At 46.9% G+C, this 13,008-nt stretch overlaps 1 protein-coding gene across 1 annotated transcript in view; it reads left to right on the plus strand.

The window, feature by feature from the left end:
- The first annotated feature begins 688 nt into the window (after nucleotides 1–688).
- The window catches only part of LOC137418961 (neutral amino acid transporter A), a 48,781-nt gene continuing 36,461 nt past the window's right edge, over nucleotides 689–13,008 (plus strand). Inside the window, exon 1 of the mRNA XM_078769305.1 lies at nucleotides 689–1,221. Coding sequence (XP_078625431.1) covers nucleotides 689–1,221 — 533 coding nt within the window. The remainder of the gene's footprint in view (nucleotides 1,222–13,008) is intronic.

Consider the following 13,008-nt stretch of genomic DNA (forward strand, 5'->3'; position numbering starts at 1 on the left):
GGTGTGGCCTCAGGATATACACCGGGCGTGCAGCCCGGAGCGCGCCAGTGCTACAGTGACCTCTTTTAATAAAGAACATTAAACTTACCGCGTTGTCCGCTTCCTCCTTGGTAGCAAGTCGCGCGCGTAGCACCGCGCACTTCAAATGTATTTTAAGGTGGCGATTTTGAAAATCCAAAATGGCGGCCATGCAGGTGTGTGTGCAAATGCCAACATTGATTTTCGGATTCTCCATGCTCTGATGATTCCAACAATGTGCAGGTTTGCTAATCTCCCAAAATTTTGAAGAAATTATATTTGTTAACATAGTGAATCTATCATATGGGCCCCAGCTGGACGTGCTGCCTGGGTTATGGAAGTGTACATGCAGGTGCGAGTTGTGCTGTATTTGTCAAAATGTATTTTTTTTTTCTGATCGCAATTCCAAATAGTCTGATTTATGTGAACGAGAGCAAGGTGACACGCATTTTGCACAGTGCTTGCTGCGTTTTCACTGCTTACGTTGATTATGACGTCAGAGCTGGTTTCGCGCGAATCCCTGTGGGAGGATATTCAGTATTTGGAGCGATCGTGCTACGTGAAGATTGCGAGGAAGAGAACGGTAGGTGTATTCGTGCCGACATTGAAGGTGGGGCTTTAGCAGAGACCTGGGCCAGCGCACCTTGTGTGCAATTGTAAGGCGAATAAGATGAAGACATCGACGAGCAACGGTGTTGCGCCATCGTCTTCCCAGGGAACCGAGGATCCCGGACGAGCCGTATCTTTGGAAGTGCCGATGACCACACTGGTGCGGCCGTCGTGCTGGGGATGCTTGCGCCGTCACCTGTTGGTCTTGCTCACGGTGAGCGGGGTCCTCATCGGGGTGACGCTCGGCCTCGCGCTGCGACCGCTCGATCTGTCCCCCATGCAGAAGACCTATTTTGGCTTCCCTGGGGAGATGCTGCTCAGGATGCTCAAGATGATCATCATCCCGCTGGTGGTGTGCAGCCTCGTGTCCGGCGCCGCCAGCCTCGACCCTCGGGCGCTCGGTCGCCTAGGTAGTCGCGCCGTGCTCTTCTTCCTCTTCACTACACTCGTGGCGAGCGCACTCGGGGTATCGCTTGCCTTCTTAATTGAACCTGGAGCAGGTGGCCTCCCTCTTGGAGGGTTGTTGGCCAAACAGAGACCCGTGAATCTGCCGGAACCCAAAGAGGCGATCGACTCCTTTCTGGATCTCATGAGGTACGATATGGCCGATCGGAGCTTGCGGGTCTTTCTCACCGGTATAAATCATACCCTAGAAGGTGTGTCCATAGGTGTCCATGTTCTTCCATGTCGGGATGAAGTGTCTCCAGAAGAATGTTTCATAACAAACACCGCCTGGTGTTCGTGGTCACCATCGGGGGTTACAGGTAACGTGTACTTACCTGTTGGAGGCTCGTCATTGAAGGAGTGGCCGCTACGGTGTTTTTAGATCGTGAAAGGCTGCCGTAAATCAACGTTGTCACTCACTCGACTTGTATGAGCCAATGTATCGGCCACAGCTAGTAAATGTGCAGGCTTGATGTTTAGCCCTGATATCGGACTGCAGGAGTGACGTGAGGTGGAAGGAATGAAGTGAGATAGAAGGAGTGACGTGAGATGGAAGGAGTGACGTGAGATGGAAGGAATGACGTGAGATGGAAGGAATGACGTGAGATGGAAGGAGTGACGTGAGATGGAAGGAGTGACGTGAGATGGAAGGAGTGACGTGAGATGGAAGGAGTGACGTGAGATGGAAGGAGTGACGTGAGATGGAAGGAGTGACGTGAGATGGAAGGAGTGACGTGAGATGGAAGGAGTGACGTGAGATGGAAGGAGTGACGTGAGATGGAAGGAGTGACGTGAGATGGAAGGAGTGACGTGAGATGGAAGGAGTGACGTGTGATGGAAAGAGTGACGTGTGATGGAAAGAGTGCCGCGAGATGGAAGGAGTGACGTGAGATGGAAGGAGTGACGTGAGATGGAAGGAGTGACGTGAGATGGAAGGAGTGACGTGAGATGGAAGGAGTGACGTGAGATGGAAGGAGTGACGTGAGATGGAAGGAGTGACGTGTGATGGAAAGAGTGACGTGTGATGGAAAGAGTGCCGCGAGATGGAAAGAGTGCCGCGTGATGGAAAGAGTGCCGCGTGATGGAAAGAGTGCCGCGTGATGGAAAGAGTGACGCGTGACGGGAAGAGCGACGTGTGATGGGAAGAGCGACGTGTGATGGGAAGAGCGACGTGTGATGGGAGGAGCGACGTGTGATGGGAAGAGCGACGTGTGATGGGAAGAGTGACGTGTGATGGGAAGAGTGACGTGTGATGGGAAGAGTGACGTGTGATGGAAGAAGATTCAGTGATGTTTTGGGGTTGCTGTGGTGCCTCTGACACTGGGTACCTTGAATGTGTGCACGGCATCATGAAATCAGGAGATTACCAAGGCATGTTGGAGCGCAATGTTCAACCCAGCGTCAGAAAGCTGGGTCTCCGTCGAAGGTCATGGGTCCTGCAGCAGGACAATGACCCCGAACACACTTCAATAAGCACCCAGGAATGGTTCAAGATAAAACTCTGGACTGTCCTGAAGTGGTCAGCAATGAGTCCAGATCTAAATCCCATTGAACACCTGTGGGGAGATCTGAAAACAGCAGTTGGGGGAAGGACCTCTTGAAATCTGGGAGAACTGGAGGAGTTTGCACAAGAAGAGTGGGACAAACTCCCAGTAGAGAGGTGGAGGAGCTCATTCATGGCTATAGGAAGCGCTTGACTGCACTTATTTTGTCCAAAGGTTGTGATACAAAATATCTCAAGAGAAAATTGAATTATTTGAAAAAAGTGCAAGGGTGCCAATATTTTTGGCCACGACTGCAGATTTCCCGCTCTTTTTTTAAAACATCATAACTTTGATTTTATACTTCAATTCGGCTACAAGAGGGCATTGTGCAAAATCGCATCATGTAATGCATACAATCCCTCGAAACTCCAAATTTGAAAACGATAGCACCTACAAAAGCAACACGTACAGTGATTCGCAGGCATGAAGAGCATACATTTTGAGTGCTTAATCATGTAGAAACCATGACATTTTTCCAAGCCAGTTCCAAACCAAAGCATTTTTGAGCAGGCCGAAAAAGTATCACACCCCTGTGAGGGATAGCGGACTGACTCAGGATGAAGCCTGTTTTTGTCTGAATTCATTAAGGCTATTAATTATCTTCAAAAAGGGTGTTTTAACACACTCAAACACCCAGTTTTCATTCATGCACTACCTTAGAGTTGGAGAAGTGTGTGTGCAAAGTTTGCGGAGTTATGGAGGAGACACACACACACACTGACACACACACACACACTGACACACACACACACTGACACACACACACTGACACACACACACTGACACACACACACTGACACACACACACACACTGACACACACACACTGACACACACACACTGACACACACACACTGACACACACACACACACACACTAACACACACACTGACACACACACACACACTGACACACACACACACACACTGACACACACACACTGACACACACACACACTGACACACACTCACACTGACACACACTCACACACACACACACCGTCACACACACACTGACACACACACACACACACACACTGACACACACACACTGACACACACACACACACTGACACACACACACACACCGTCACACACACTGACACACACACACACTGACACACACACACACACTGACACACACACACTGACACACACATACACACACTAACACACACACTGACACACACACACACACTGACACACACACACACTGACACACACACACTGACACACACACACTGACACACACACACACACTGACACACACACACACTGACACACACACACTCACACTCACACAAACACACACTGACACACACTCACACTGCCACACACTCACACACACACACACCGTCTCACACACACACTGACACACACACACACACACACACACTGACACACACACACTGACACACACACACACACACACTGACACACACACACACACCGTCACACACACACTGACACACACACACACACTGACACGCACACACACTCACACAAACACACACTGACACACACTCACACTGACACACACTCACACACACACACACACCGTCACACACACACCGTCACACACACACACACACTGACACACACACACACACACACACTGACACACAGACACACACACTGACACACACACTGACACACACACACACACACACACATTGACACACACACTGACACACACACTGACACACACACTGACACACACACTGACACACACACACTGACACACACACACTGACACACACACACACACTGACACACACACATACACTGACACACACACACACACATTCACACACACACATACACTGACACACACACACACACTGACACACACACACACACTGACACACACACACACTGACACAAACACACACTGACACACACTCACACTGACACACACTCACACACACACACACTGACACACACACACACACACACACACGCACTGACACACACGCACTGACACACACGCACTGACACACACGCACTGACACACACACGCACTGACACACACACGCACTGACACACACACACTGACACACACACACACTGACACACACGCACTGACACACACACGCACTGACACACACACACACACTGACACACACACACACACACACACTGACACACACACACTGACACACACACACACACACACACACACGCACTGACACACACGCACTGACACACACACGCACTGACACACACACGCACTGACACACACACACACACACTGACACACACACACTGACACACACACACTGACACACACACGCACACACTGCCTTTTATTGTTATACATCTACTATTTATCCATTTATATTGTGTGTTGCACATACCTGGAGTCATTAAAGCAGGACACCCATCAGTTGCTATGGCTACATGCAATCATTTTTTTGCCACTCACACATTGGGAGTATACTGTAGCTCACAGATTGAATGGCTAAAGACTTTGCTTATTCATTTCACTACGTCGTGGATTCTATTATTATCGGCATTAATCATTAGATTTCACTTGTCCTGTGCATGCTTTCTTCTTATTGTGGCGGACACAAAAGCCCACTGGTGTGGTGACATCATTCCGCGCACCAAGTGGGCGGTGGCCACGCCCGAGGGGTAGGCGGGCAGCCTCATGATATACACCGGGCGCGCAGCCCGGAGCGCGCCAGTGTTACAGTGAGCTCCTGAAATAAAGACGCTTATAAGTTACCGCTTGTCCGCTTCCTCCTTGCTCGCAAGCAGCGCGCGTAACGCCGCGCTTTACTGGTGACCCCCTTGACGTTGGATCTGCCGGAGCGATCCTTCCACACGCGACGCCATTGCCATGGCCAACTTCATCAAACTTCCCGAATTTTGGGAGGCTCAGGCCGAAGTCTGGTTCGTCCAGGCCGAAGCCCAATTTCAGCTTCGGCGCCTCACCGGCGATGACACGCGCTATTGCCACGTCGTCGCCTCCCTCGGGCCCGGCACGGCCGCTCAAGTTGTCTCCGTCCTTCGCCACCCACCGGACGGCCACAAGTACGAGGCACTCAAGCGGCTACTCCTAGCCACGTTCGGCCTCACGGACGACGCACGGGCCGACCGCCTCCTGGATCTCCCCGAGCTCGGTGACACGCGCCCGTCGGTCCGAATGGACCATATGCTGTCACTGTTGGGCGACGAAGCCCCCGGTTCTCTATTCCGGGCGCTTTTCCGTCGCCAACTTCCAGCGCAGGTTCGCCTCGCGTTGGCCGGGACCGGGCTAACGGAACCCCGAGCATTGGCAGCCGAGGCGGACAAGTACTTTGCCGCTTCGGACATGCGGGCGAGAGTCGGCGTGGCCGTCACGGCCCTCGTGGCTGATGCTGCTGATGCTGCTGCTGATGCTGCTGATCCACAGCATCAGCTTATACAGCATACGCAGCATGCTGATATGCACCTCGTGACCGCCGCCACGCCCCGCCCACCACCGCGGCGAAAACCGCCACCGCGGGGAAACCCGCCAACTCCACCGGCCTGGCGGAGCCAGCCGCGCTCCTCCAGCTCCACCACCTGGTGCTGGTTCCACGCCAAGTTCAGCCACGAAGCTCGGCAGTGTCATCCGCCATGCTCCTTCAACAGGTCGGGAAATGCCTGGGCCGGCACTCAATAGTGGCGATGAGCGCCGGCCGTTCGAGCAGCCTGCTGTTCATAACGGACACCTTCTCCGGGCGCCGTTACCTGTGCGACACGGGAGCGCAGGTGAGTGTCGTTCCCGCCGGCACGTCAGACAAGCACGCCGCGGGTGGGGGCCCCGCGCTGCTTGCTGCGAACGGGACGCCCATCCGTACGTACGGAAAACGCTGCCTCTCTCTGCGGTTCGGAGGGCAGGTTTTCCGATGGACGTTCGTCACCGCTGACGTGCCCATGGCACTGCTTGGCGCGGACTTCCTGTGCGCTAATGGGCTCCTGGTCGACGTCAAGCGCAGACGTCTTGTCCAGGCCGAGACGGTCAGCTCGCTCGCTTGAGCGTTGCCCAGCTCAACGAGCGGCTTGCCAAGCGGCTTGCCGAACGGTTCGGTTCCGGCCACGTTGGTCTGTACGCTTCCGGCAGCGGACGCATTCACCCGCCTCCTCGCCGGCTTCCCGGCCCTCACGCGGCCCACCTTCTCAGCGGGGGCCATCAAGCACGGGGTGGCCCATCACATCCCCACCGTCAGGCCACCGGTCTATGCCCGGGCACGCCGCCTCGAGCCGACGAAGCTGGCGGTGGCAAAAGCGGGGTTCGCTACCCTTGAGCGACTCAGCATCGTTCGGCGCTCAGAGAGCGCTTGGGCGTCGCCGCTGCACATCGTGCCGAAGCCCGGCGGGGGATGGCGACCGTGCGGGGACTATCGCCGTCTCAATGACGCCACGACTCCCGACCGCTACCCCGTCCCCCACATTCAGGACTTTTCCGCCCGTTTGGCGGGCATGTCCTTCTTCTCGAAGGTGGACCTCATACGCGGCTACCATCAGGTCCCCGTCAGGCCAGAGGACGTCCCAAAGACGGCGGTCATCACGCTGTCGTGGAAGTGTTGTGAGACTCAAGACTCCAATGATGTCACAGGTTTACAAAAGATCACAACTTTATTAACTAGTTGTTCACTTCATTCAAATACTAATAACTACTGTTAACTCAATGGACCAGATAACTCTATCCGCATAGTCCTTCTTGTTCGGCCGATGTTCCTCCGCCATTCCCGTCCTCCTTCCTCCCGTCGAGCAGGGCTTCTGATGGCAAGTTCCCTTGACTCAAAGTCTCTTCTGTTTATATGGGCAAACTTCAGTTATTCCTCTGTGCGCTGAAATCGTAATCCCTTCTCCGCAGCAATGTTACTCAGTCATCCTGCTCACCTTCCTGACACCAACTCGCTCCTCCCTGCTGGGAATTTGCTTCATCCTCTTTGCATCCCGATGAAAGACAATAGTACGGGCTTGGGAATGTGTGTTAGCCCGGGGTCGTGCTAAAGCTACACAACAGGACTCCCAGCTTCGACAGGGCGAGATGCATTCCTGACATTCTTACGACCACCTGCTCGTACCTTGGTTCGTTACCAGTTCCAACCAATGAGTTACACTGAGTTACACTTCCACAATTCCCTCATCTTTTTGTTTTTGTTTATATTAACCATTAATCTAAACATCAATATAAGTAAACAATCAATCACTACAAGTAAACATCAATACAATTTCCTTAGGCATACACCGTCATCCTGCAAGACTCTGATCACAAAACATTTCGTTGGTCATTGACTCCTTCCATATTGTTAATTCAATCTATTTCATTTGCATCACAAATATCTTTGTAAAACAACACTTCACCATCACCAAGATACAACAATTTTGCTTCACTATTTTCAAGTTTTTAAGGCATCTGCAACATCTGGCAAAAACGTTTCCCTCCAAACAAACGTTGATTCTTTGTTTGAAAGGAAGGGCTGATCACTTGTGTTTGAATTCAGGTATGAAACATTTTCTTCTGTCTTTATAAACACCTGCACTACTTCGTGTAGGATTTCGCTGTTGTGGTAACGGTGCGGAGTCATAGACTGACCCTGCTCTCCATGTAGCATTCTTGCCACTCTTGCTGTGAACCATAATGATTCCTTGAACAAGGCCTTCGCCCAGTTGTAGTCGACTTGCATCCTCCCTCATTATGAGTGGGCAGCAAGTGTTGGTGTAATGTTGATTGGCCAGCAAGATGTGGAACAGGGATGCCGGATGCATCCACAATGATGTTGGGACCATGGTGTTCAGGTCATTCATGGTCCATACCAGGAGCAACCAGCAGAATCGTGCACAGCTGTTGTGACAAGGGCACAGCCGTTTTTTGCAGCTACATGCTGGTTCCCCGGACGTTGGTGAAGTAATAACATATGTCCCCGCATTTCACAGAGGTTGCAGGTAAAATGTCGTTGTCCTGCAACTTCTGATGTGATGAATGTTCGAAGCCTTCGAACAAGAGTAAGTGATCGCCTTTCTTTCATATGTTGCAGTGTGATCCAGGCAAATGGTCACATAAATTTCCTTGGTGAAGGTAAGCATCCATCTCCAAGTTACACGGGAGAATGTCTTCATCATTCTTTGAGAAAGAGGGTGTATGTCACGATTAACTTCATTCTTTTAGCCACAAATTTTCTTTCTCGAACGTCTTCCCAATTCCGTTAGCACCCCCTTCAAATGTGATCTCGTCTTATCCTTATGCTCAGTCACATCTGAATCTGCTTTCCACACACACTGAATCAGATAGGGTACATCTTACCATGAAATCAGCATAATTATGTATATCTTCCGACAGTTTCACATTCAACAATTTGTTGTTTTCCCTTACAACATTCAAAAAGTTATATTCATTTATATGCGTCACACAAGTAATATTCAATCAGGTATGTATTTGACTACTAAACTAAGAATAGCATCCACAATTGCTTTCAGGTTAATATAGTTCAAAATTAACTCGCGCAGGTATTTTAGCACTACTCTAAGAAAATAAATTGTATATGATTACAATCACAAACAGGAATATCTAATTCCCACCAAAAATTTTCCCAAACCAACAAATTAAGCATAATGTATTATTACCATAATTCCTCCCCACTTTTACTTTTCCCTTTTTTTTTTTTTTTTTTTTAACAGTGTGTCACTCATGGTGATATGAGTTCACTGATCTTGTAATTGACACAACTCATAACATTGTCGTTATGCCATTATCTTAATTCTACTGTATTCATTTGCAACATCACTTGATTTAATCTTTTAATCTCAGTATTTATGTCGCCATAAAAGTCTTCCTCTTGTGGTTCCACATTTCTTTCCTCATTTGTCACTTCATGCGTTATCATCGTGTTGTTGGTTACCTTATTCAAACACACCGTCACTAAGGCTTTCAAGCAAGCCACCACTAAAACAATTGCCAATATAACTACTAAACCAACAAACAAGTCTGCTACTCCTTGTATATATTCATACCTATGACATAATTATATGTCGATGACATTCAACATTATATACCAAACTAACAAGCTTCCTAAAAGGTAAATAAAGAAAATCCCTTAATATGTAACGTAAATCAGATTATTTGTCTTACCCTGATCCCCCTATCTCCCGGGGTTGAACTCAATCCCCTGATCATGAGTGTAGTTGTGATACATTTTTTCACTCATGTTGTATTAATATCAGCAGGTAATTGTATGTCATGTAGGCAAATAAATGTCACTATCCCAAGTAGGAATATCACATGTTGAAAATGTAATGTTTATCAATGCAAGGGGTGTTAAAATGTAATTCAAATGACTGTAAATCACGACTATCATTTATCTGCCACTGAATGTTCTGCTGGGCTGCTAGGTGCAGCCTCATTTTCTGTGGGATCGTCCACCTTAGCCCCATGTGCTTGCTTGCAATGAGAGGCATGAATCCAACTTTCTATTTTGGGTCCATTTTTTTTTTTTTTTAATTCTTATCAATCTCCTATGGTTTATCATTTCGTTCCAAGATACCGCAACCAAAGGTTTTAAACAAAGCTCTACCAAACTATTTCCAATGTGAACAAAAAATGCCAGTGAAACAATGATTCGAAGAATTAACTTCAAGGGGTCAATAAATTTATTCTATAACCAGATCTAATTTTCCCATCCAATAGTTTGCCTTGCCACATGTCATATTATAACACTTTAATAAACCTTCGAAAAATGTTTCCCATCTCAACAAATTTCCTTTTTACAAATAGCCATGTGTAACTTACGTATTTAACTACAATTTCCTCTCAATTTGTTTGGCCTAACTGGCCGCAAAAGTGGCTGCCAGCATGCAGTACCGTTTTTTATCTACCAAGGAAGTGCTCGTCCACACAAGACCTCTACCAAAATGTTGTTTGTAAAAACAAATCTGGGATTTCTGATTACATGGATGCACTCTCAGGACATTTTCAGGCTGCTGTTAACAATCCACTATGATAAATTAATTCCTTTACCCACAATCAAATGATTAGTACAAATTGAGGATATTATCCCTCTGACATTCATTTATAGATTCATTATGTTGGATCTAATATATATATATATATATATATATTTCCCAATAATTTCGCACTGCTGTAAGGAAGAACAATAGCTCTCATAAGTCTTAGTAATATCGTACTTAATTTACCCAGCATCGAAGAATTTATTTACTATCCATTCTCATCTGTTAACCAGTGACTTTGCTTGAACTCCAGAACTCAAAACTCACAATAGTTCAAACCAGCAAAATTTCCTTTACTATTTTCCCATATCATCTATGCCTTATACACATCCATACATACAGCCCAATTTATATTCTGATAAAATTCAAGTTTATATATATATAAAATCCGTGAGCAGAGTACTCTGGGAAGTCAGTGTAAGACCTCTCCAAAATTTGGCTAATTTTGTACTCCCACATTTTTTTATGAAGCTCATATTCATAAATAGCTTTGATTCTCATATAAATTCTATCACAATGGAATCCCAAGATTACTTCCAATTTTTACTATTAATGAATAGCTGCTCATAACTCAGCAAATCAAATCTTTATTCTCCATCTCCCTTGACAAAAGTGATAATTTTCATAATCAAATTATATTTCTATTTTTTATTTTACCAATTCTCTCGATATGCGATCCCATCCCCATGGAACTATCTATTTTCAGACAAGGCACACTGTCGGTGTCAACAATCTTGTAAGATTGATACACAAAAACAAAAACACTGACACACAAAATACCCACACACACATGCATTATGCGTATTTGTTTGCGTTGGAACCCTTATTTACAGATCCGGATGGGTGTCAACTTTATTTCAATTTCTCAAAATTTGTCCTTCAATTTTATAAGCGCTAATACACAAATGGACCAAAAGGTTTATTCTTAGAAAACCCCTATGACGTCACATTGACATTACCCTTTCAGTTCCCACAATAATTTATCCAAATTTGACTACCCACCCATTTGTATGTCAGTCGACCACTGACCTATCAATCGTGCGGAACAATAGTCCGAAATTCCCACCTGATCATGATGTGACTCTTGTCACTTGGTTTGCCAAAAAAAAATTGCAAAGCAATTGTTCCAAACTTTGTAAATTTAAAATTTTGTGCCCAACATAAAAGATCCAATTTCGGCATTTGATCAATTAATTATCAATTTGCTTACAAGCAAAAGAAAAATGAATAATTCTTGCTCCGAAAACTTTTCAGACCCAAGAATCATCGACAGTTATTCATGTTTGTCCAGTAATCTAATTTGTTGAGGCCAATCGTCATTTGGGATTTGTCGCAATGAAGGCCTAATCATTGTCTGAGGTATCCGTCAGCACTGGTACCCTTGATCTTGGTTTACCCTATGAACTTGTCTTCCTTTTGGTATACGGACATCCTCTTTTCCAATGTCCCATCCGTCCACACTTGAAACACCGGTTTCTGTCGTTGCCTGGTCTGTGCACCTGTGCACTTGTATTGCTGGGCTGCATCTCTACATCCCTGAGTTGCCACTGCAATCTCTCGTTATCTCCTGAAACACGAAAAAATTCTCTGTGCCGTCCTTTTTGGGGAGACAACTGGAAATCAGATGGGACAACTGTCACTTTCATTCCTAATTTCGAGGGCAGTTGTGCATTTGTCTCCTCCACTGTATCCTGTATCCTTTTTATTTTAAGTTCTAGATCCGTTATCCGTTCTTGCTGTTCCCGTTGTCTGGATTCACCATCCCATAGATGGAATGCAAGCCAGTCTACCGTTAGATTCTGTCTCTTCCTGGCTTTCAATCTTTGTTCCAATCTTTCCAATCGACTTCGCTAAAATGTACCATCTCTTGGAAACTCCTCATCATGTCCCTTTGTCCACAAATACCAATTCTCGACCTGCCTTATAGCTTCGGCACCATAACGGTCGTACATATGATGTGTACAAGTACCTTTTTGTGGAATCTCTGGTTGTCCTTGTGTATTCTTGCAGGCTCCATTTCCCATTCTGCCTTTTATCAAAGTAGCGTTGGATGTGTTGTAGTTTGTTCCTCTAAAGCTTCACTCGTACCTCCAGGAAGGATCTCTCCACCTGTTCAAACGGTGATTTCCAGAGAATCTCTCTCACCTGTGGCTTTTGCACAATCCAATCTCACAGATCAGTATTTGCAGATGAGCCAGAGGGTCAGTATGAAATGGGTGAATCCTCAGGTGTCCGCTCTGTTGAAGGGGAAATCACACAATGGTAACCGCACATATATATCTATATATAAACTCACCACCTTGCTCAATTTTCCAAGGTTGTCTTCACATTGATAATATCTCACAAAGATATCAAAGCTTCTTTCTTGAGACCGCATTTTCATCAATCAAACAATCAATATATTCAATTCAATTT

The sequence above is a fragment of the Myxine glutinosa genome, unplaced genomic scaffold, assembly GCF_964187855.1.
Source record: "Myxine glutinosa unplaced genomic scaffold, kmMyxGlut1.1 SCAFFOLD_2030, whole genome shotgun sequence".
NCBI lineage: Eukaryota > Metazoa > Chordata > Myxini > Myxiniformes > Myxinidae > Myxine > Myxine glutinosa.